Source organism: Mobula hypostoma, chromosome 21 (assembly GCF_963921235.1).
Source record: "Mobula hypostoma chromosome 21, sMobHyp1.1, whole genome shotgun sequence".
Classification (NCBI taxonomy): Eukaryota; Metazoa; Chordata; class Chondrichthyes; order Myliobatiformes; family Myliobatidae; genus Mobula; species Mobula hypostoma.
The window spans coordinates 23,610,334-23,636,548 of NC_086117.1; the positions used below are offsets into that span (position 1 = coordinate 23,610,334).

The following is a 26,215-nucleotide window of genomic DNA, read 5'->3' on the forward strand; positions in this document are numbered from 1 at the left end:
TGATCTGCTGAGTTCTTCCACCATTTTGTGTGGGTGTTGCTTTGGATTTCCAGCACCAGGAGATTTTCTCGTGTTTATGATCCCCAAGAGCAGCAAGTCACCATAATCTGTTGGATGATTTCAGCCACTTTACTAATCCATGATGAAACTTTTATTTTATACTCTTAATTGGTTTGGGATCAGTCCAAAATTATTTTGAGGGATGTCCTTGGATAAACATAATCTGCTTGGGAGGGGTCATAATGGTTTTATGTGTGGGAAGTCATGTTTGATGAACCTTTTAGTGTTTTTGAAGAGGTAACCAGAAAGATAGACGAAGGTATGCAGTGGGTATTGTCTGTTTGTACTTTACAAAGGCCTTTGACAAGGTCTCGCATGGTAGTCTGATCTGGAAGGTTAGGTCCCATGGAAACCAGGCAGAGCTAATTCGTTTGACTCAGAGCTAGGGAGCAAAGGGTGCTGGTTCCAGGTTGTTTTTCAAAATGGAGTTGGTGTGCTGCAGGGCTCAGCGTGGGGACCCTTGTTATTTGTCAATTATATCAATAATTTGGATGCCAATGCACAAGGCTTGATCAGTATGCTTGCAGATGACACAACATTAGGAGATAGTGAAGAAGGTTATTATAGTTTGCGGGGAATTTTGATCAGTTAGACAGGTGGGCCGAGGAACAGCAAGTAAGATAGGTTTGAGGTGATTGGAAAGTCAAACCAGCTTAGGACCTGTACTATGAATGGTAGGGCACTCAGCAGAGTAACGGAATAGAGAAACTGGTGAGTGCAATTGCCTGGTTTGTTGAAAGCAGCATCAGAGGTAGACAGGGTAGTGAAAAGCTCACTGGCTTTCTTCACTGAGTACAGGAGTTACACCATTATACTGCACTGTATAAGTCTTGGTGAAACTGCACTAGGAGTACTGTGTACAGATTTGGTACAGAATCAGTTACAGGAAAGATGGGATTATATTGGAATGAGCGCATAAAAGATGTACGAGTACGTTTCCAGGACCAGAGGGTCTGAGTTATAGGGAGAGATTGGCCTCACCATGCCTTCCTTTCTTCAAACACAGGAGAATGAGGGGCAACACACATAAAAGTTGCTGGTGAACGCAGCAGGCCAGGCAGCATCTCCAGGAAGAGGTGCTGTCGACGTTTCAGGCCGAGACCCTTCGTCAGGACTAACTGAAGGAAGAGTGAGCAAGGGATTTAAAAGTTGGAAGGGGAGGGGGAGATCCAAAATGATAGGAGAAGACGGGAGGGGGACGGATGGAGCCAAGAGCTGGACAGGTGATAGGCAAAAGGGGATACGAGAGGATCATGGGACAGGAAGTCTGGGAAGAAAGACAATGGCGGGGGGGGACCCAGGGGATGGGCAAGGGGTATATTCAGAGGGCCAGAGGGAGAAAAAGGCGAGTGAGAGAAAGAATGTGTGTATAAAAATAAGTAACAGATGGGGTACGAGGGGGAGGTGGGGCATTAGCGGAAGTTAGAGAAGTCGATGTTCATGCCATCAGGTTGGAGGCTACCCAGACGGAATATAAGGTGTTGTTCCTCCAACCTGAGTGTGGTTTCATCTTTACAGTAGAGGAGGCTGTGGATAGACATGTCAGAATGGGAATGGGATGTGGAATTAAAATGTGTGGCCACTGGGAGATCCTGCTTTCTCTGGCGGACAGAGCGTAGGTGTTCAGCAAAGCGGTCTCCCAGTCTGCGTCGGGTCTCGCCAATATATAAAAGGCCACATCAGGAGCACCAGACGCAGTATATCACCCCAGCCGACTCACAGGTGAAGTGTTGTCTCACCTGGAAGGACTGTTTGGGGCCCTGAATGGTGGTAAGGGAGGAAGTGTAAGGGCATGTGTAGCACTTGTTCCGCTTACACAGATAAGTGCCAGGAGGGAGATCAGTGGGGAGGGATGGGGGGGACGAATGGACAAGGGAGTCGCGTAGGGAGCGATCCCTGCGGAATGCAGGGGGGGGGAGGGAAAGATGTGCTTAGTGGTGGGATCCCGTTGGAGGTGGCGGAAGTTACGGAGAATAATATGTTGGACCCGGAGGCTGGTGGGGTGGTAGGTGAGGATCAGGGGAACCCTATTCCTAGTGGGGTGGCGGGAGGATGGAGTGAGAGCAGATGTACGTGAAATGGACGAGATGCGTTTAAGAGCAGAGTTGATAGTGGAGGAAGGGAAACCCCTTTCTTTAAAAAAGGAAGACATCTCCCTCATCCTAGAATGAAAAGCCTCATCCTGAGAGCAGATGCAGCAGAGACGGAGGAATTGCGAGAAGGGGATGGCGTTTTTGCAAGAGACAGGGTGAGAAGAGGAATAGTCCAGATAGCTGTGAGAGTCAGTAGGCTTATAGTAGACATCAGTGGATAAGCTGTCTCCAGAGACAGAGACAGAGACAGAAAGATCTAGAAAGGGGAGGGAGGTGTCAGAAATGGCCCAGGTAAACTTGAGGGCAGGGTGAAAGTTGGAGGCAAAGTTAATAAAGTCAACGAGCTCTGCATGCATGCAGGAAGCAGCGCCAATGCAGTCGTCGATGTAGCGAAGGAAAAGTGGGGGACAGATACCAGAATAGGCACGGAACATAGATTGTTCCACAAAGCCAACAAAAAGGCAGGCATAGCTAGGACCCATACGGGTGCCCATAGCTATACCTTTAGTTTGGAGGAAGTGGGAGGAGCAAGAAAGGGGCTTCCCTTTCTCCACTATCAACTCTGCTCTTAAACGCATCTCCCCCATTTCACGTACATCTGCTCTCACTCCATCCTCCCGCCACCCCACTAGGAATAGGGTTCCCCTGGTCCTGGTATATATTGGCGAGACCCGACGCAGACTGGGAGACCGCTTTGCTGAACACCTACGCTCTGTCTGCCAGAGAAAGCAGGATCTCCCAGTGGCCACACATTTTAATTCCACATCCCATTCCCATTCTGACATGTCTATCCACGGCCTCCTCTACTGTAAAGATGAAACCACACTCAAGTTGGAGGAACAACACCTTATATTCCATCTGGGTAGCCTCCAACCTGATGGCATGAACATCGACTTCTCTAACTTCCGCTAATGCCCCACCTCCCCCTCGTACCCCATCTGTTACTTATTTTTATACACACATTCTTTCTCTCACTCTCCTTTTTCTCCCTCTGGCCCTCTGAATATACCCCTTGCCCATCCTCTGGGTTCCCCCCCCCCTTGTCTTTCTTCCCGGACTTCCTGTCCCATGATCCTCTCGTATCCCTTTTGCCTATCACCTGTCCAGCTCTTGGCTCCATCCCTCCCCCTCCTGTCTTCTCTATCATTTTGGATCTCCCCCTCCCCCTCCAACTTTCAAATCCCTTACTCACCCTTCCTTCAGTTAGTCCTGACGAAGGGTCTCGGCCTGAAACGTCGACTGCACCTCTTCCTAGAGATGCTGCCTGGCCTGCTGCGTTCACCAGCAACTTTGATGTGTGTTGCTTGAATTTCCAGCATCTGCAGAATTCCTGTAGAATGAGGGGCAGTCTTATAGAGATGTTTAAATTATGAGAGGCGTAATGATGGATGGTAAGTATTGCCCCCAGCAGGGACCAAAACTAGGAGGCAGAGATTTAGCACGAATTCGAGAAAATCTGCAGACGCTGGAAATCTAGGCAACACACACACAATGTTGGAGGATCCCAGCAGGTCAGGCAGCATCCATGGATAAGGAACCGGGAAATTGATGGGTGAAAGAGATAAAGGGCTGGAGAAGGGGGAATCTGATAGGAGAAGGTAGAAGAGCATGGAAGAAAGGGAAGGGGAGGAGCATCAGAGAGCAGCGAAGGCCAGGTTACAGGCCATTCGATTTATCATGTCCACCCCAACCAGTAGGCCCCTATCCGGATTATGCCCATCTTCCAGCACTTGGCCCATAACCTTCTACGCTAGTGTGATTGAAGTCCCTGTCAAGACACCTCTCAAACGCTGTCAGCTCTTTCCACTGCTCCCTCAGGCAAGAGTGTTCCAAGTACTCACCACTCTCGGTGAAAAAGATAGCCCTCACATTCCCTCTGAATCTTTTAGCCTTCGACCTAAATCCATATCCTCTAGTTTTATTCACCTCTGATAAGGGCAAATGTTCCCTGCCGTCCTACCTTCCTGATTTTACATACCTCGCGAGTAGAGTTGCCCGTTTAAGAGTCCGCGCTGCCGATTGCAGATGTGATGGATAGGACATCGTAATGTGTTTGATCTCCTTCAAAAGGCACATCTTGCTAATCCAGTGTGTTCCCCGAACGGATCCGACGGGAAGCCCACCTGATAGTACTCCGTCGCCGGATGCGAGGGCGGGCAGCCCTCCGCCTGTTTAAGAGAGCCGGCGACCATTGCCCGTTTAAGAGGCGGTGACTGCTGCTGGTGGATGGGATGGATGGGTTTAGCCGGGGGGTGGGGGGTTGTGTGCCCAGTTTGTGAGGGAGGCAGAGCGCAGGAGGGAGGATGGATTTCAGCGTGAAGAAGCTGGCTTCGGACGCGGGAGTTTTCTTCACCAGGGCGGTCCAGGTGAGGACTCGGATCACCCGACTCCCTCTCTCCCCTGCTGAAGATGATATTTGAATATTGAGGCCTGGCGAGGCTCTGGGACCGGGCAGGGGGTTACGGTGCTGGGAGTGCAGCGGGGGCGGGGAGAGGAGCGGGATGGCACCTCGGATCTGCCCAGGAACAAAAGGGCTGGGGTGTGAGACAGGGGCACGGGCTTTGCACCCGTCCCGGGCAGGGGCACGGTCACGGTCCCCTGTCCCCGCTGTAAGGCAAGAGGCCCGGGAATGTGAGACCTAAGGTCGGGGAGGGGTGAGGGTGGCTAAGTTGGGACCCGGATCCGACGCAGGGTTAGAGGCAGTGACCGAAACCCAGGCGCAAAAGGACGGGGGTGGGGGGGGGGTCGCAGGACTCTGACCGCGACCCGGGGGCAGAGGTTGAGGTTCAGGCATCAGGAGGTGGCGATATGGGCACCCCTGGAGATGGGTGCACGGTGACAGAGCAACCCCCTTAAGCTGACCCCGACCTCCATCGTGCCCCAGTATTAAAGCACACACACTGAGTATGATCGAGGCCAGACACTGATGCAGAGACAGAGAATGAGAGGCGGGCACCCAGACCCCCCGAGACAGACCGTGACAGCTGGGGGTACCTGATCCTAGAGTCGCGGGCGGAACCTCTCCCTCCCCTCCCTGTAACGCCCTTGTTTCTGGTGAATGAAGCCGTGTTGTGAACAGCAAGACTCGGGGAAAGTTGCCGAGTGAGACCGTTGGCCATCAGAGTTGGCTACTAATTAAAATATAAAACTAAGGCTGGAGGGGAATTGGGGGAAAGAAGTTGGCAGACTCTGCGTGAGTGGAACTGTGTGGCGTACCCGCTGCTGTTCTACCTTCATCTGCGGGGAAACGCAAACCGAGCTGTTCCGGATTGCCTGCCGCTCCGCTGACAAACTTATTCCGATGTCCCTCTGCGCTTGTCTCCGCCGGCCCCTCGCGGGATATTTAAGTCGCGCACCCCAATGGGTACACAGTAAATTTGCTGGATTAAATTTCCCTACCGCAGCCGGTCTGTGTGGTTCCACGCTGTGCCAATGCAGGGTAGGGACAGGGACAGGGACAGGGATGGGGATGGGGGGGCAGTGGTTGGAACGGGTCAGTAGTGCTACAGACAGACTGCCTTCGCAATTCCAACTGTTACTTTGCTTGTGCTACCTGCGTGTTGAGAGTCGCAGAGCCATGGAGTCTGCCCTGTCATGTTGCCAAGATGAAAAATCTAAAGTAGGAGCCAGAGGGCAGAGGGATGTAGCCTGAGTCAGGAAAGTCGTGGGTAGAATCAGATTCTGGTCTAACACATGTCGTGAAAAAATTACTGTCTAGCGATTACAGTACAGTGCAATAAATTAAAACTCACTAAGTTATAAGAATATCTAAATAAGCAGTGCAAAAAGAAAACAAAATCGTGTTAGGAAATCTGATGGCGGAGGGGAAGAGGCTGTTTGAGCGTGGGTCTTCACGCTCCCTGATGGTGGTAAGGAGAAGAGGGCATGCCCTGGGTGATGAGGGTCCCTCATGATAGGTGCCGCCTTCTTGAGGCGCCCCAGTGTAAGTACCGAGGGTGCATTGTCTTCTTGGAGATGCCGCGGGCCATCTCTCCTCTTGGACTGACCGGGCGGGGAGCACTCGTTTGGAATTTGGGGTGGGGTGGGGAATGAGTTGCCTATGCGGTCCAGGAAACGCCGAGCTCGCCCCGTGGGAAGGACCCTACACACGTGACAGTCTTGTGCAATCACAGCTGCACGTCTCTTGTGTAATTTTCCTTCCTCCTGCCGTTTAAAAATCTCACTTTATTTTCCCTCCTTCCCTTTCTACTCACCTGATTCGAGGAGTTGTTGGGGTGTCGGTGTATCTCCGGAAGCGCCGCTCTGGGTGCAGCGTCCCAGGAGGCGAGAGCCGGCGGGGGGCTGTTAAAGACGCTGTAGTGCTGGCGCTGTCTCCACCTTTAATTCACCAAGCTTGTCCTGCTGTCCTGTACGGGCAGCTCCGATTGCAGTGAAGCGGTCAGAACTCACTGCCCAAGGTCGGGACTTCCCCTGGACGTTACAGATCGGGAGCTAGCCCCCACCACCCCCGTCTCCGCGTGTACTCTCCTCCCCAGCCTTCCTAACATCAGTAAATCCTGACGAAGGGTCTCGGCCCGAAGCGTCGACTGTACCTCTTCCTAGAGATGCTGCCTGGCCTGCTGCGTTCACCAGCGACTTTTATGTGTGTTGTTTGAAATTCCAGCATCTGCAGATTTCCTCGTGTTTGCGTTTTAAATCCTGGCATCCGGTTTGAGGCCATTACAGCACAGTAGGCCCCTTTAACCCACGATGTTGTGCCGACCTTTTAACCTACTCCAGGATCAATCTAATCCTTCTCTCCTGCACAACCCTCCATTTTTCTTTCATCCATGTGCCTAAGGGTTTCTTAAATGTCCCTAATGTAACTGCTTCCACCGCCATCCCTGGACCAGCGTTCCACTTTCTGTGTAGGGAACTTGCCTCTGATATCGCCCTATGGTGTGCTCCAATCTCTGTAAGATTATGCCCCCCTATGCCATTTCAACCCTGGGGTAAAAGTCTCTGGTTGCCCACTTGATCAAAGCCTCTTATCATCTCGTACACCTGCATCAAGTCGCCTCTCAACCTCATTCACTCCAAAGAGTAAAATCCTAACTCACTCAATCTTTCTTCATAAGACGCGCCAGGTACTGCAGATGCGGGAAATCTAGAGCGGTACACACAATGTGCTGGAGGAGCTCAGCAGGTCGAGCAGCATGTGTGGGAATAAACAGTCGATGTTCTGGGCCCTGAGACATCAACAGGATGTTTATTCAAATCCATAGATGCTGCCTCACCTGCTGGGCTCCTCCAGTACATTGTGCATAGACTTGCCCTCTAATCCAGGCAGCATCCTGGCAAATCCCCTCTACACTCTCTCTAAACCTTCCTACGTGCTTCCTTTCATTATTGTTCGTGTGCAGCAGTTCTTGGCTCCTTGCAACAGTGATAAGATTTTAAAATACTTTGTTGGCAGTGAAGTGCTTTGGGGATCTAAGGGTTGAGAAAAGCGTTATTGAGATGCAAGTCCCGTTTCAGAATTAAATGTAGTTTCATAATACATTTTTCAGTGGTTCAACATTTTTTTATTATTTAAGATAAAATATTATAGGGAGTTGTCGTAGGTTGCAGTGAGACATTGACAGAATGCAGAGCTGGGCTGAGAAGAGGCAGATGGAGTTCAACCTGGAAAAGTGAGAAGTGATTCACTTTGGAGGGTGGAATTTGAAGACAGAATACAGGGTTAAGGGCAGTGTGGAGGAACAGATGGATCTTGAAGTCCACGTCTATGGATTCCTCAAAGCTGCTGTGCGAGTTGATAGGGCTGTTAAGGTGTATGGTTGTGTTGGCCTTCATTAGTTGAGCGACTGAGTTCAAGAGCTGTGGGATAATGTTGCAGCTCCATAAAGCTCTGGTTAGCCCACTCTTGGAATATTGTGTTCAGTTCTGACCACCTCGTCAAAGGAAGGATGAGAAAGCAAGCCGGGAAAAAAAAACATGAAAGTCGTTCAAAGAGAGAAACATTAAACCCCCCCCCCGCACAAAAAAAAGAACAGCCCCCAAAACTCCCTCCCTCTGCAAAAAGAGGAACAGGACTATTGACCCCCAGAGAAACAACCTCTCCCCTGCACAAAATAATTAACAGAACTTCAACCCATAAACACCCTCCCCTCGCACAACAAAATGGAATAGGAACAGGTGATTTAAAAAAAAACAAAATGTAAAAACCATAAGACTGAAAAAGTCCACAATATTCCAATCCATAAGTGCAGAATCATGATACCTTCCTACAATATCACCGACATTCATCAAAAGAGAGGGACAGCACACGAAACAGAGGCCTCCCCACCTGCCACAGCGAGCCACACAGCGATAGGCCGCTCACAGACTCCTCCGGCAGTGATCAAAAGGAAGGCAGGCGGTGCTGAGTTCTCGCTCGCCTTCTGCTGTCACCTCGCTGTCTCAATCTTCCTTGTTGCTTTTATCGGCGATTAATGGACGCTTTAAGCAGTGACATAGAAACGGACATCAGCTTGCGCACCATCTCAAAGTTTCTTCACATAGAGGCCACCCGAGTACGCACTCGCTTCCCGGAATCTTCTCATAGACAGCAAAGTGCTGGATCACATAATCAACCTCCAAACCGTAAATCGTAGGCTCTAACAGTCCCAGAAGCACACTTAAGGTGAAAAATAGATGGAAAAGAAGTAAAGAAGACATTTTTGTGGGCTATCTGGAAGATCCCGACTGAGGTAGTGCCGTATACTTGCACCATCCTGTCCAGCCTCGGAGTTTTGCAGAATGGCGGTGGGGGGAATCTCATTGAAACCTACCAAACATTGAAAGGCCTGGATACATTGGACATTGAGAGGATGTTTCCCACCGTGGGGGAGTCCAGGACAAGACAGCACAGCCTCAGAACACAGGAACCCCCTTTTAGATGAAGAGGAATTTCTTTAGCGGAGGGTGATGAATCTGTGGGAACTCGTTGCCTCAGGTGGCTGTGAATGTCATCGAATACATTTAAAACAGAAGTTGGTAGGTTCTTGCTTAGTAAGGGTGTGAAAGGTTATGGCGAGAAGGCAGGAGAATGGGGTTGAGAGAGATGATAAATCAGCCCTGATAGAATGGTGGAGCAGACTCCCGTTTCAGCTCCTAGGTCTTATGGTCTTATAATTTTAAAGTGCTTGGAGGAAAATATAGGGGGGATGTCAGAGCTAGTGTTTCCACACAGAGTGGTGGGTGCGTGGAGTTCATTGCCGGGGCAGTGGTAGAGGCAGATACATTACAGACCCTTAGATAAGCACATAGTTGATGGAAGGTGGAATGGAAGGGTGAGATTGATCCCGAAGTAGGTTAAAGGGTTGACACAACAGCATGGGCTGTGCTGTTCTGTACCATATTCTAACAATAATGGTGATGACACACGAGGCCGAAGATGCGGGAACTGGGATCAAAACCAAGCTGCTGGAGGATCTCAGCGGTATAGCCGTGAGATGACCTGAAACATTTGAATTTCAAAGTAAATTTGTCATCAGTGCGTATATGTCACCATATACAACCCTGAGGTTCGTTTTCTTGTGGGCAGTCACTATTAGTTACAAGAAGCACAACAGAATCAATGAAAGACCACATGCAACAGGATGGACAACCACCAATGTGCCAAAGGGACAAGAAACTGTGCAGATACAAAAAGGAAGAGAAAAAAAGAATGATAATAATAGTAATAAATATTGAGAACATGAGATGAAGAGTCCTTGAGAGTGAGTCCAGTTCAGAGGAAACGGTTCAGTGAAGAGGAGTGAAGTTATCCCTTTCTGGTTCAAGATCCTGATGGTTGAGGGGTAGTAACTGTTCCTGAACCTGGTGATGTGGGTCCCGAGGTTCCTGTACCTTCTTCCTGATGGCAGCAGCAAGAAGAGAGCGTGGCCTGGATGGCGGGGGCCCTTGATAATGAATGCTGCTTTCCTGTGACAGCACTGGGTGTATTTGTGCTCAGTGGTGGGGCGGGTGGGCTTTACCTGTGATGGACTGAGCCATATCCACTATTTTTTTTAGGCATTTCCAAACAAGGGCATTGGTGTTTTCATACGAGGCCATGATGCAACCAGTCAATATGCCCCCCACCACTCATCTATAAAAGTTTGTCCAAGTTTTAGATGACACGCCCAATCTTGCTAATGTACGGGGTTTTTTTTGTATGTTAAATTTAAAATGGCTTCTTTGTTATGTTAAATGCTGAGAAAGTCTCTAGCTAGACATTTGCTTGGGTTAATACAGATTGCAGGGTGCTATTAGCCAATGGATATTCATGTTATCGTTTTTTTCGGGTGATAATCTTGTCTCATATGACTGGGAACGGGGTTTTGGTGGGGAGTCAGAGGAGAGACGGGGTTTTTGGCTGGGAGTCGGAGGAGAGACGGGGAGGACGGCGGACGGGGTTTTTGGCGGGGAGTCGGAGGAGAGACGGGGAGGACGGCGGACGTGCGAAAAGGCTCCAATCGATCACTCCGGGTGGGCCCGAGCCATGAGTGGACAGGATCCGGGTGGTCGTCAGGAATCGATTGAGCTCCAACGGTTGTGCACGAAGAACTTGGACTTTGATAAGTCTGGCGCCTTTTTTTCCCCATTACTTCATTTTCTGTATCGAATTTATATTAATTTCATTGATTTAGTAATATCTATAAAGTGTACTTGGTAAAACATACTGTGTGTTCTGGCTGATGATTGATGTTTGGGATTGATTTGGGCGGCAGTGTTGCAGCCACCGACTCAGTGGGAAGCGTTCAGGCAGGTGCTGGGAGGAATTTCCCCAGACATATACGAGCCAATATAACTGAGCATTACACAAACTTCTAAGAAAAAAGAGGCTTTGTTGTGCCTTCTTTGCAATGGTATTTGTGAGCTGGACACAGGGCAGATCCTTTGCAATGATAAACACAAAGGAATTTAAAGTTGCTGACCCTCTCCACCTCTGATTCCCCCAGTGAGGACCAGCTCATGGACCTCTGGTTTCCTCCTCATGAAGTGAATAGTCATCTCCATGGTCTTGTTGGCATTGATTAAGACGTGTTTTTTTGGCACCACTCAACCAGATTTTCACCCCCCCCCACCCCTGGACCATCCCTCTATAACTCCACAGACGCTGTCTGGCCCGCTGATTTTCTCCAGCAGTTTTCCTTTTGTTTGTATGAGTGAATTGTGAGATGGGTTTTGGTGACAGTGGTTGAAGGATGAAGGTGCCTATAGCCTCTGTTTATCTGAGCACTTGAACGTCACACTTGAAGCATCCTGCTGCTTCACTGGGGAGCTGTCGGACTGGAACTTGTCATTGAGTGTGCAAGGAGAGGCCAAGAGCTCAGTCTTCGGCAGAGAGATTAGGAGAGGGCTTCCAGTTCCCAGGACCCTAGCCGCTGCCTGTGATGCAGCCTTTGTGTCAGTGAATGGTATATAAAGGCCAAGGCAGCGGAAAGGGAGATTGTTCAGGAGGCAATGAGGTTGGAACTAAATGACGGAGCCAGGAAGGGGCCAGACTGTGAAAGAGTGAAAGTCAGGAGAGAAGTGTAAAATATAAGCCTTGGCCAAGTGGTTAAGGCGTTCGTCTAGTGATCTGAAGGTCACTAGTTCGAGCCTCAGCTGTGGCAGCGTGTTTGTGCCCTTGAGCAAGGCACTTAACCACACATTGCTCTAGACTGTGCGAGGAGTGGCGCCCCACACAGACTTCCAATCTGCGCCTTGTAAGGCATGAAAATGCCCGATGCAGGCCTCTCATGGTCTGAGTCGACGTTTCCATTAGCAGGGTCAGGGTAGGTTGCTGACCCTGAGAGTAGTGGGTGGACAAAGTTGGAACAATCTGCTTGGACCAGGAGTTAGTAGGGTTGCCAACTTTTTCACTCCCAAATAAGGGACAAAAGTAGCAGTCAAATACGGGATACTTGTGTTTACCCCGAGAAAGACTACCATGACCATGAAGCCTTGCGCGGGCACCTGTGTGCGCATACGTGATTTTTTTCTACAAATCAGTTTTGGTTTAATCTTCCCGATTCTATTAAGTGAAACATACATTATTTCTACTTTATATAGGCTGTGTATTTATCATATCATTCCTGTTTTTACTATATGTTAGTGTTAATTTAGGTTTTATGTGTTATTTGGAATGATTTGGTAGGTTATTTTTTGGGTCTGGGAATGCTCAAAAATTTTTCCCGTATAAATTAATGGTAATTGCTTCTTTGCTTTACACCATTTCCACTTATGAACGGTTTCATAGGAATGCTCTACCTTAGCAGGGGAGATACGGGACAAGGATGGTCCCACAGTGGACAAACCAATTTAGCCCGATATACGAGATGTCCCGGCTAACATGGGACAGTTGGCAACCCTAGGAGTTAGTGCGACCTGACTCCACAACTGTGATTCCTACCCACCTTGGGGGAAATAGACCATGTTTACCTGAGCGTCAAGACAATAATCAAGCTGTTCGCAATCAATGACACTCTATAACAGTAATGGGACAATTCTACAGGTCACTATGGTAACAACTGGGCTTTGGGCTGTTTCAGTGAATTGTGGGCAAACTGGGCAACAAATCATAAGCACATGCTGGAAATCCAGGGCACACACAAAATACGGGAGGAGCTCAGAATCTATGGAGAGGAATAAACAGTCAACGTTTCGGGCCAAGATGCTTCAAGAGGACTGCTGAAAAGAGTGGTAAAGACTAGGACCAAACTAGTACCAAACCTGTGGATTTGAAAAGTAATAAATTATTGAGTAGGAAACATCTTACCTTCTGTATGCGGACCCAGGAGACATTTCTTACCTCCCAGAAGCCTTTGCAGGCTTCCTTCATGAGTCATGAATTGTGGGGGAAAAAAACTTGTTTTTACTTTCTTGTTGTTGAGGCAGAATTTGCTCGGATGCCAGTGGCAGGTGAGGTTATGGAGTGGCAGGTGAAGGGGGTTGGAGGAAGGCCGTGGAGAACTGTGTGTGTTGGGGATGTGGGGAGGGGTGTAGTGGGTTTTCGGGAGAGTGAGGTTAAGGAGGAAGGCGTGAGAGGTAGGGTCCGGGGTGGGGGGGGGAGTGGGTTAAAAAGGGGGCGGTGTGTGGGATTTGACGATAAGGAGGGCAGGTTATATTGGGGGAACAAGGATCCCGAGCATTTTTGTCTGGTTTCCATTCTCGGCCTCAGTTCTATTTCACTGTTGACCCGCGGGAGATCTCTCTGCCCTCACAAACCCTGGGTCTAGCGGAGGATCCCAGCCCTTGGCCTCCCTCCTATCAAAGGGCCCTGTATGACTGTAGACCTGCGTCCAGGAGTGACGGTGGAAACGGGACCAGTCAAGTTTGAGATCAAGGCAAGGGTTTCTACTGAGCAGAAGCATTTGGTTTGGCCCGCGTCCTCCTGATGGTCCCACTTTGCCCCATCCTGCACCATTCCATGTCACCCAGACCTGTTCCAGCTGTCCGTCAGGGATAGGAGTGGATTCTCTGTGCCTGTAGCCCCTTCCCTGCCCTAGTTCACCTGCTTACATTGTTTCTATGCCCTGTGGCTTGCCTGTGCTTCTCTGAGCAGCGTCATGTTTACCAGAACTCGGTGCCCACCTCCTGGACTATTCTCACTGTTGTGTGTAGATCTTTAAAGATCTGTAATCGTTCAGATAATGAAAATTGACATTGGCATGTTGAAAAAGCACACACACTTAGCCAGAGAGTCTGGTTTGTAATTATTTAGATTAAGTGATTGATGCAGAAATCGATCAACTGTGCCTCAGGGGCTGAGCCATCACTGTTGTTGCACTTGAACCAGTAAAATGGTGAAAACCACAGGGAACTGAGCAAGAGCCTTGGCAATTGTTTAGTGTGTTACTGTGCGGTCAGGAATAACTTCCTGTGTGGTCATGAATAACTTCCTCTGCGGTCAGGAATAGCTGCCTGCACATGTGGTGCTGGTTAGCCCAACATCCCCTTTCTTCAGCTCTGATCTAATGGAGCTGGAGCTGTTTAGAACATTGGACTCGGGAACATGAATAAACTATTTGGCCCTTTGAGTGTGCTGCGTTATTCATCCAATCGTAGCCCACTACCTTGACACCACTTGTCTCTACACGTAATTCCCTCAATATCCAGAAATTTGGTCTGAACAAGTGTGAGGACCAAGTCTCCACAGCTCCTTGGTGCAGAGCATTCAAGCTCAAGTTCATTGTACATAGACAACCAAACGAAACAGCGTTCCTCTGGACCACACACCATATATCACACACAGTATATAAACCAAAAATATTATCTATAAGTAAGTCAAGTGAATCTTTATATGTGATTTAGTATAATGTATTGATATGTAGTTTTTCTTGTACTCTGTATTTTTATATGTAAAATTAATAATAAAAAATATTGAAAAAAAATATAATTCAAAGTGCACGTAGTAAAGTGCAGCAAAGGTAAAAAGTAAACAGCTCGCTGTCCTAGTGATGAGACCTTGGTGTCGATAGGATATTTGTTAGTCTTATAGCCAGAGGGAAGAAGCTGTTACCCAGTCTGGCAGTCCTAGTCCCAATGCCTCTGTACCTCCTTCCTGCTGGCAGTGGGTTAAAGAGATTGTGGGATGGGGTGGGGATCCTCAATAATGCTCAGGGGTCTGCAACGCTGCTGGTAAATGTCACAAATTCGGGGAGTGGAGGAAGACCCCTGTGATCCTCGCGGCGGTTTTTACTGTCCTCTGTAGGGTCTGGATTCTAGAGATCCACCATGCTCTGAGTGAAGAGGCTTCTCCTCTTCTCAGTCTCAGGTTGACCACCCCTTATTTTACAGCTGTGACTGTAAGTTTGCTTCTCCTCTTTCAGGGGGAGTCAAGTTCAAGGTCAGTTTGTTGTCATTCAGCTGTACACACGCACACTGCCAGAAGAAACAACGTTCCTCTGGAGCAAGGTGTACGACGCAGTACGTGTGACTCACACACATAAAGTAATGTTACCACAAATAATAAGACACGTTAAAAAGTGAACAGTATAACACTACTGGTGCTTCATACGTGATGAGAGCAGGGTGGCGACAGCGAGTTCAATAGACTTATGGCCTGAGAGAAGAAGCTGTTTCCCTTCCCATCTTAACAGTTCTTGTCCTAGCACTACGGTACCTCCAGCCTGATGGAAAGGGGTCAAAGAGATTGTTGGACGGATGGGTGGTATCACTGACAGCGCTAAGGGTCCTGCGTCTGTTGCACTCCGTACAAATATGCCCCCTTCCCCTGTGTCTAGCCTATTGTTTCAATGAGATCTCCTCTTGTCCTTCTGAACTCCAAAGAATAACATCCAGTCTACCCAATCTCTCCTTGCACACCAAACCTGCTAGTCTAGTGAATCTTCTCTGCTTTCAATGGCCATTCCATCCTTTTTTAAATTAAAAAAAACTGTACACAATACTCCAGGTGCAATCTTACCAACAATCGCATCGTATACAAGTACAATAAGAAATATTCACTCCTGCACTCAAATCCTCTTCTAATAATGACCAACATACTAATTGCCTTCCTGATCATTTGCTGAACCTTTATGTCAGCTTCCAGTGTCTTTTGTATAAGGACACCTGTTCTTCTGAAAATCAATGTTACCCAATCTCTTGCTGTTTTTAAAAACACCCAGCTTTTCTGTTTAGTGTGCCAAATTGGATGTTCACATTTTTCCATCTACCATGTTCCTGCCCGTGTGCTCTGTGTACCAATGCTCGCTTGAAACCTCTTTACATCCTCTTCTCTACTTATCAGTAAATCTAGAAATACAGCATTTGGACTTTTGGGCCCAGTTACTAATCTAGACAGTGAAGAGTGGGAACCAAGTACCAGTCCCCATGGTACTCGATCAGTGCAACTTGCCAGCCTGAGACAGATTCTGCCATTTTCCCTCTGTAATACCCTGGTTTATACCCTGCATTATTTTATTAACACGGTTATGCTGTTGGGTATTTTATTTTCTGCAGATTTTCTCGAATGCTGTAAGTGTTCCTTTAATTACATTATACAGTCAGGTATTTCATTTTTTTCCCCCCTGTTTCAAATAAAACTTCAGATAGGTTTGTTGCATTAGCCAATAGGATTTGGCCTGGGAACATTCTAGAGAGAATGGGGTAGCCATTGTTTTTTCTGGAGACAGCAGAAGTTTCAAGAGCGCAGGAGAAAGAGGGAAGAGTGGAGACGGGTAACAAACATGAGTGAGAGACATAAAACGCTCAGAAATAAACTCGAAAGGACAGATACAGATGTCAGAAAACCCTCATCCTCACTTTGGTCTCACAGAGAATGTGCAGATAATTCTAGTTAGCTAGTGAGCACACGACCTTGAAGAAAGGTCGATGCCTTGGGTGTTGAGTGGATATTTATTTATGTTTCACTTGGACTAGTTTTTCAGCGCAGATCTGTTATGGTACCATGAGTAAGTGAAGTGAAGCAGACTGGATTGATTATGTGACATGAATGCATACTCATTGTAGACTTGTGTATATAGAAGAAGAAGAAGAAAGCCCTTAACTCCGAGTGGAGTCATCGGGACACCGTCATAATGGCCATTTTTTTTAGCAGGCTTTCTTATTTTTACGAGGCCGAGTTGCTAGCTCAACGCTCAACCCAGCACGGATGGAAAGCGTGCAAGGGAGCCGCTGGATTCGAACTCAGGAGCCTTCGCTCCGAAGTCCGGCACTGATGCCACTACGCCACCAGCCGGAGACATGTATATATTAGTCACAAATGATAGGCCCTTTTTTTTTTGTCTGTTATAGCTTAAAATATTTTGTCAATACAAATTTCAATCTAAGTTTTTACTGGTATGAGTTGACTTATTGCTTCCTGGCAAATAGTAGATTTGCATGGGTGTGTTAGTATTTATACAAGTGATAACCTTTCTTTCAAACTTATATGTTTTTCTGTTTACCTGAGTCATATTTACCCGAGATGTGTTTATTTATTGTAGCTACCTGGACTATACCTTGTCCAAAACTTGTAAAAGCGCCATCCCCTTTTCTCAATTCCTCCGTCTCCGCTGCATCTGCTCTCAGGATGAGACTTTTCATTCTAGAACGAAGGAGATATCTTCCTTTTTCAAAGAAAGGGGCTTCCCTTCCTCCACCATCAACGCTGCCCTCAACCACATCTCTTCCACTTCACACATGTCTACTCTTACCCCATCCTCCCACACCCTACCAGAGATAGGGTTCCTCTTGTCCCCACCAGCCCCTGCGTCCAGCACATAATTCTCTGAAACTTTCGCCACCTCCAACGGGATCCCACCACCCAGCACATCTTTTCCTTCAACCCACTTTCTGTTTTCCGCAGGGATCCCCCCCTGCGCGACTCCCTTGTCCACTCGTCCCTCCCCAGTGATCTCCCTCCAAGCCGAACAAGTACTTCACCTGCCCGTACACCACCTCCTTCACTGCCATTCAGGGCCCTAAACAGTCCTTCCAGGTGAGACTACACCTCACCTGTGAGTCTGTTGGAGTCATTTACTGTGTTCGGTACACCCAATGTGGCCTCCTGTATATAGGTGAGACCCGATGTAGATTGGAAGACCGCTTCACTGATCATCTATGCTCTGTCCGCCAGAACAAGTGAGATCTTCCAGTGGCCACCCATTTTATTTTCCCTTCCCATTCCGGTACGTCCATCCATGGCCTCCTCCACCATCGTGATGAGGCCACACTTAGGTTGGAGGAACAATACCTTGTATTCCATCTGTGTAGCCTCCAACCTGATGGCATGAACATCGATTTCTCAAACTTCCGGTACTGCTCCCCAACCCACCCCCCTTCACCATTTCCCATCCCCTTTGTCCCTCTCTCACCTTATCCCCTTGCCCGCCCATCACCTCCCTCTGTCGTCCTCCCCCCTTTTTCTTTCTTCCATGACCTTCTGTCTCTTTCATCAATCAACTTCCTAGCTCTTTGTTTCAACGCTCCCCCTCCCAGTTTCATCTTGTGTTTCTCTCTCCCCTCCCCCCTCCCTTTTAAATCTACTCCTTAGCTTTTTTCTCTCCAGTCCTGCCAAAGGATTTTGGCCCAAATCGTCAACTGTACTTTTTTCCGTAGATGCTGAGTTCCTCCGGCATTTTGGGTGTGTTGCTCAGATTTCCAGCATCTGCAGATTTTCTCTTGTGCTTTTACTTATTGGAAATTGTCTTCTCATTGTTATTCCTCATGCATTGTAGAGTTATGTTGATGTTGGGTTGATAGTAGTCATAGTCATTGTCATAGTCATACTTTATTGATCCTGGGGGAAATTGGATTTTCGTTACAGTTGCTCCATAAATAATTAAACAGTAATAAAACCATAAAAAGTTAAATAGTAATATGTAAATACGTAAATTACGCCAGGAAATAAGTCCAGGACCAGCCTATTGGCTCAGGGTGTCTGACCCTCCAAGGGAGGAGTTGTAAAGTTTGATGGCCACAGGCAGGAATGACTTCCTATGATGCTCTGTGCTGCATCTCGGTGGAATGAGTCTCTGGCTGAATGTACTCCTGTGCCCAACCAGTACATTATGTAGTGGATGGGAGACATTGACCAAGATGGCATGCAACTTGGACAGCATCCTCTTTTCAGACACCACCGTGAGAGAGTCCAGTTCCATCCCCATAACATCACTGGCCTTATGAATGAGTTTGTTGATTCTGTTGGTGTCTGCTACCCTCAGCCTGCTGCCCCAGCACACAACAGCAACATGATAGCACTGGCCACCACAGACTCGTAGAACATCCTCAGCATCATCCAGCAGATGTTAAAGGACCTCAGTCTCCTCAGGAAATAGAGACGGCTCTGACCCTTCTTGTAGACAGCCTCAGTGTTCTTTGACCAGTCCAGTTTATTGTCAATTCGTATCCCCAGGTATTTGTAATCCTCCACCATGTCCACACTGACCCCCTGGATGGAAACAGGGGTCACCGGTACCTTAGCTCCCCTCAGGTCTACCACCAGCTCCTTAGTCTTTTTCACATTAAGCTGCAGATAATTCTGCTCACACCATGTGACAAAGTTTCGTACCGTAGCCCTGTACTCAGCCTCATCTCCCTTGCTGATGCATCCAACTATGGCAGAGTCATCTGAATACTTCTGAAGATGACAAGACTCTGTGCAGTAGTTGAAGTCTGAGGTGTAAATGGTGAAGAGAAAGGGAGACAAGACAGTCCCCTGTGGAGCCCCAGGGGACTAATACTGAATTCATATATTAGCTAACTCATTGTGAGTCTATGGTGAGAGGGTTACACCTCTTTGCTTTCTGTCTCTTCGCACACTGCCTATCCCATTTTTCAACCAGAGATGCTGATAGATACGTTAGGGAGTAAATCAAGGCAGCTGGACTTGCCATGTTCTAGAAACATAGAAAACCTTATCTAGAAGGCGTTTCACCACTCATCCAAGAGGCTTCTTCAGTTCTGATTCCTGGTGGGTAGTTCTAGGTATAGCAATCACATGAGGGTCATTAAGATCACAAATTAATATTTAAATAATAAATGGGGATCTTATCTGAAGATTTTTACTGATGACTCAGTGGACCCAGAGAGCAGTAGGGCAGGATTTGGGATGTATGTGTCTCAACTTGGAGTTAAGATTGGTCACCGGGTTTCAGATGGTGTTTCTGTCTTTGCATCAGAATTATTAGCAATCCTCTGGGCCTTATGGTGGATAGAAGACTTGACCACATAGTTCGGATTCTGCTGCTGCCTTAGAGTCTATAAAAGGGAGTAAATCAAAAGCGCATCCTGACATAGTTATTGAGATTCTCTTAGTGTTGTTTAGAGTAGGGAAGATGGGTTGTGTAGTTAGATTTTCATGGATACCTGGGCATGCTGGGGTGGAAGGAAATGAAATTGTGGATGGCATTGCAAAGTCTTCCTTCCAGAGCAGGCAAGTAGAAATTAGAGTTCCTCTAGGCAGAGCAAAATTGAGAAGTAAGATTAAAAAAGGTATAGAGAAGAAGTGGCAGGAGGATTGGAAAAATGAATTAAGGGGCAGGCATTATTTTTCTAGTCACCCACTAGTTAAAAAGGTCTCAGACTGTTACCTTTTAAGTCGTAGAGATACGGTGAAATTTACAAGACTTAGGTTGGGGCATTGTGGGCTAAACTATTATTTAAAGATAATAGGAAAACATCCTACTGGATTATGTGACTGTGGTAGTCCAGAGATAGTCCAGAGATAGTCCAGCATGTTTTGCTGAGCTGTAATCGATACAGAATTGAAAGAAGCATGTTGTTCAAGAGGCTGTCTGGCTTAAATTTATTTTGGTTTTCTATTAAATCTTTGTGTGGCCATCAAGAGAATCAACATCTGATTGAAGAGTCTATTGTTCAGTTTTTTCGTGAGACTAGGTTGTATTCGAGAATTTGAGTTCCTTGAAGTTCTATAATTAATTGTACATCCTGTGGAGGGCTGTAATACGCCTAGGTGTGTCTAAACAGCCAGGAAATAGAAGAAGAAGAAGAAGAAGAAGAATGAGTTGTAGAGGTAATGAGAGGGTCATTAGTCTTTGCATTCCTGAACAGACTATCAGCCACTTACAATGAAGCCCTAACATCTCTACCCCGGTGTCTCCACAACAGCTCCCACCTCCATTGATGCAAAGACTAATGACCCTCTCGTTACCTCTACGACTCTCAATGACCCTCATGTGATTGCTATACCTCTCAACATGGAGACACCTCTTTCTCCCTCATTAGGGAGAGAAAGAACCTGCGGTTTGTTGAATACCGGGTGAAACGCGAAGTCTTTGGGGTAACTGCAAGTTTGTGTCTTTGCTGTTGCTCACGCTTGAGTGCTCGGTGGTGGGTGCCGATGCTTTTTTTTGCCAGTGTGGGTGGGGGGGGTTTGTTGCCTGCTGTCGCTTATGCACAGGAGGGGGGAGCTGGGGGGGTACTTCGGGGTTCTACTATTTAACTGTCATTCATTCTTTGGGGCACTCCTCTGTTTCCATGGATGGTTGCGAAGAAAAAGCATTTCAGGATGTATATTGTATACATTTCTCTGACATTAGGTTGTACCTTTGAACCTGGGTTGGATTCCGCAGGTGTCTGTATGAAGTTTGTATGCTTTCCCCGTGACCGAGTTGGTTTCCTCTGGATACTCTGGTTTTAGCCCATGTTCCAAGGATGTACGGGTTACCGGGGTTAATCGGTCACATGGGCAGAGTTGTGAAGTGTGGGCTCGTTTGGGTAGGAGAGCCTGTTGCATGCTGTATCTCTCAATAAAGCAAAGCAGGGATTGACCGGTTGGCCCTGAGCCTGCTGTGTCATTCAATAGGATCGTGGCTGATCTTCTACCTCCTGCAGTTAGTTCCCTGCACTTTGCCCACATCCCTTCGTCCCTTAATGTTATAAAAACTCTGTATCGATCTCTTTGTTGAATATACTTGGAGTTTTGTAAGCATTCAGCATAGCTTCCTTGTTTCCAGCCTCTGTTCCTCCAAAACTCAGATCCCAGCTGAAGTATTGTGGCCGGGTCTGAGCACCACACAGAGAAGTTAATTGGAAACTCCTCGTTTCTGTTCCTCTAGAGCCACTGCAGGGCTTGGGATCTGATATGGAAGCACAAAGGTTGACAGACTGAGCACTGATTGAAGGGTCAATAACCAAAAGAGACTGGCAAAACAGATTAGGCCAAAGTAGGAAAAATGATATGCAGCAATCTATCGTAATGCGGTGTCAGGAGCAGATTCAATGGGGAATTGCATAATAATTTGAATAAATTAATTATTCGCTAGGGCTGTGGGGGGAAGAAGAAAGGAATAACTTTTAATGAAGAGTCCAGATTGGGTGCAGTGAGGCAGAATCTTTCTGCGTTGGTCTTTCTCATTCTCTCTGTGGGGGAGGAATCAGTGAAAAAGGTGTTGTGGAAAACAGTTATTTTGTACAACTAAACTGGCGATATACTCAGGAGTTTGTACACCTTCACCTGCCTCGAGGATTTTTCTTTTTACTGAGCAGTGTCCTGCATTATCATTATTATCTATGCGAATGGGGTAAGGACAGTTTGCAATCTTTGTGGCTGGAACCTGGTAACTTGACAAAGGGCCTTAAGGGATTTATTTTCTCTGTTCTAAAATTTGGATTGCACATAGCAATTTACTGCACTGAATTGGCTTTATGTCCCAATTCAAGGTTTCAAAGGTACATTTAATGTCAGAGAAATGTATACAATACACATCCTGAACACGAGGAAATCTGCAGATGCTGGAATTTCAAGCAACACACATAAAAATTGCTGGTGAACGCAGCAGGCCAGGCAGCATCTCTAGGAAGAGGTACAGTCGACGTTTCGGGCCGAGACCCTTCGTCAGGACTAACTGAAAGAAGAGCTAGTAAGAGCTTTTACTAGCTCTTCTTTCAGTTAGTCCTGACGAAGGGTCTCGGCCCGAAACGTCGACTGCAGCTCTTCCTAGAGATGCTGCCTGGCCTGCTGCGTTCACCAGCAACTTTTACGAATATACATCCTGAAATGCTTTTCCTTTGCAACCATTCATGAAAAACAGAGGAGTGCCCCCATAGATTGAATGACAATTAAATGTTAGAACCCCAAAGTAACCCCCAGCTCCTCTCCCTCCCGAGCGTAAGCTTCAGCAAGCAACGATCCTCCCTCCCTCCCACCCCCCCACCCCCCCACCCCCCACCAGCATCGGCACCCACCACCGAGCACTCAAGCGTACAGCAAAGACACAGACTTGCAGTACCCCAAAGACTATGTACTCATTCACCCGGTATTTGACATACCACAGGTTTTCTCTCTCTCTCTCTCTCTCTCTCTCTTTCTCTCTCTCCCTCTCTCTCCCTAATAAGGGAGAAAGAGGTGTCTCGGTTTCACTGTACTGAAAGCTATATAGAAGTGGACATCATAAATGAGTGGAGTACTAATTCTAACTTTATTTCTGAAGAAATGTGCACCGTCTCCAAGATCAGTGCATTTCTTGTACATTGACTATGTTTTGGATGGTTTGAGATGTGTGAAGTGCCTTGTTTATCAATTTGATGTCCACCTGTGCCTGTCGCTCTCTCCCCTAGACTATATCTTTTAAGCTGAGTGCTTCTGAAATGGAAGCTTTTTGACACTTATCATGAGCTGATGAAGTGATTGCCTTGTATTTTGCTTTCATGCAAGACTCTTCACATCCACTGCATCATAGGAAAGCTGCTTAAAACGAATCATTCTGCTAATCTTGTCTTGTGCAGAAGAATATCCTTTGCAGAGGACCTGCCTGGTAGACAAGGGTGAGTCATTGCATTGATCTGGTTGCCAGGTAACCCTGGTAACAAGCATTTCCAAGATGGTGGCCATGTTAATGGAACACTAATAAGACAGATGGGTAAGGATGGGGCACTGCAACCACCTGGCTGCCACTGAACGAGACCTGTTCGCTGAGCCCATTGAGCACAAGTATTTCTTCCTGCCGGGAATATTTTTAAGGTTTTCACAGGCCCTTTTTAGTTAGCATGCTCAAACCTTGGCAGCTGAAGTTCAGTGCTAGCTGTACGTTGACACCTGTTGTTCACCCATTGTGTATGGAAAAGCTGGATATACGGAGGGGAAAAGGAGGAAGTTCTTTAGCCAGAGCGTGGTGAATCTGTGGAATTCATTATCACAGATGGTTGTAGAGGCCAAATTGTTGGGTATATTTAAAGTGGAAGATATTGACTAGTAAGAGCATTAAAAGTAATGCTGAAAAAGTAGGAAAATGGGTTGAGAGGGAAAATATATCAGCTGTCGAACAGACTTTTTTGGCTGAATGGCTCCTGCGTCTTATGGAAAAGATCTGGAACCAAGAAAATGGGCGGGGGGGGGTGGAATGATTGGGGAATATGCTTGAATGTTAATAAAGAACAGTGGGCCAAATGAATTGTTTAGCTTGCTGAGACCCACATAGTCATGGGGAGGGTAGATGGTGCAGGTGCCTCAGGACTCCCACCACCAGGTTCAAGAACAGTTTCTACTCCTCAGCCGTCAGGCTCTCGAGCAAAAGCGGATAACTGCACTCATTCCATTTCTGGTGTTCCCACGCCAATGATCTCACTTTAAGGACACTTTATCTTGATATTTCATGCTCTTGTTATTTATTGCTATTTACTTATATTTCCATGTGCACAGTCTGTTGTTCGTTGATCCTGTCTACAGTTACTGCTCTATGGAGTTGCTGAGTATGCCTGCAGGAAAAAAGAATCTCAAGGTTGTATGTATGTACCCTGATAATAAGTTTTACTTTAAACTTTTGAACTTTGAGCATGCAGACTCCACAGAGACAGCACCGAAGGTTGGGATTGAACCTGGCTGTCTGGCGCAGTGAATGGGCAACTGCTACCGGAGTGAGTTCACCAGAGCAACGTGGCTACCTAACTTCAATATGTCGTTGCCCGAACACTGCTTTAGAAAAGGGTAGAAGGGGTGTGGGGAGAAGGAGTGTGTTGGGGCGCTGACGTGATCTGTCCATTTTGCGCCAGCCCTCTTTGCGTCACCTCTTAGTTGTTTACACAAGCAGCATCTGGAAAGAGGCTGGTTGCAGGGATGAAATAGAACTCATTGCCTTCCCGCAATGCAAGTTGTGTCTCAGTTACTTCCAAAACTTCAGTGTTCCTGATGGCAATAAAGAACTTTACCTTTTCAATTACTGAAATGAGTCATCGATAAATTTCATTCAGATGTGCTGCGGTGAGGTTGTTTGTGATTTTGCAGAGAAGTGTTGCGTTTGCCGGTGGGGCATGGAGTCATCTGGAAGTGCCGGGGGGTTTTGAGTGACTGAGCAGAGCCCTGCACAAGCTCGGGAGAAGTGGATCCGGTGAGTCTCGAGCTGAATGTGCTGTGAGGCTCAAGTTGGGGTGGCAGGGTAGTGTAATGGTCAGCACAATGCTTTACGGTACTGGTGACCTGGGTTCAATTCCCACCGCTGCCTGTAAGGAGTTTGTACGTTCTCCCCATGACTGCGTGGGTTTCTTCTGGGTGCTCTGGTTTCCTCCCACAGTCCAAAGTCGTATTGGTTGATAGGTTAACTGTTTATTGTAAATTGCTCTGTGATTAGGTGGGATTAAATTGGGGTTTGTTGGGTGGCAGGGCTCCAAGAAGCCGGTTGGGCCTATTCCACATTGAATCTCAATAAATAGATAAATCAATCAATCAGTCACCATCTACCCAGACTTCCAGCTTCATGACTCCAACTAGAAGAGATCAGATTATCAGCTATGGTTGTACTGAGATTTATACATCGTGGAAACAGGTCTTTGGCCTGACTCATCGATGCAAACAAGATTATCCTGATGAGGGGCCTCATCCTGAAACGCTGACTCTCCATAGATGCTGCCTGACCTGCTGAGTTCCTGCAGTATTTTGTGTGTGTTGCCTGGCTGATCGGGTCCCATTTTCTATGTTCGACCGTCCCCCTCCTATCTCTGGATTTACAGTTTCACGCATGATGTTAAAACTTGCTGTAGCATTCAAAAACTGCTAAGAAATTAAGTTTTGGTTTCACCCCCTCATCGCTAATGGAGATCAGGGAGTAGGAGAGGTGGGCCATGGCAGGGAAGATTGGACAAGGCCATTCCATCGTGACCAACCACATCCCATGAGGCCTTGTATTGTTACTTGTGTTAGAACCTGGGTTTACGGCCCATTAGGCCTGCATTGACCTTTATCCTTTCACCCTGTGGAATTCTTTGTTTCCGTGGGGGTTAAGGTGTTCTATTAATTCAGTACAGTACTGTGCAAAAGTCTTAGGCACATATATATAGCTAGGCTGCCGAAGTCTTTTGCACAGTACTGTCTTTGTCAACGAGGAGCAGAGAGCGAGTTTGTAATTCTCATGGGAGCAAAGGATGTTGGGGGTGGTAAGGGTGGAGCGCCATGGGAGGGTTGTGGCGCAGGTGGCAAGGAAGGAGAGCCAGGGCTCAGGGGCAGGAGGTGGTGCAGGTGCAGACACACCCAGCCCTGAAACACCAGGCAAGGTCATTTGATTCTAAACATTTGGTTTATTGATCATTACAAAATGTCTCTCTGGTGCATCCCACTTCCTCCCCTCTCCCTTCCTCTTTTTCCAGCTGTGATTCCCCTCATCCTGCCCCTTTCCCACTCTCAATCCACAGCAGAGACCCATATCAGAATCAGG

The 26,215-nt window shown here is 47.3% G+C and overlaps 1 protein-coding gene across 5 annotated transcripts in view; it reads left to right on the plus strand.

The window, feature by feature from the left end:
• Nucleotides 1-4,391: 4,391 nt before the first annotated feature.
• Nucleotides 4,392-26,215, plus strand: part of LOC134359863 (endophilin-B2-like) — a 113,065-nt gene continuing 91,241 nt past the window's right edge. For all 5 annotated transcript variants that reach the window (XM_063073628.1, XM_063073626.1, XM_063073627.1 and 2 more), the window contains exon 1: nucleotides 4,392-4,519. In XM_063073628.1, the coding sequence (XP_062929698.1) occupies nucleotides 4,457-4,519 (63 nt within the window). In that variant the 5' untranslated portion in view covers nucleotides 4,392-4,456. The remainder of the gene's footprint in view (nucleotides 4,520-26,215) is intronic.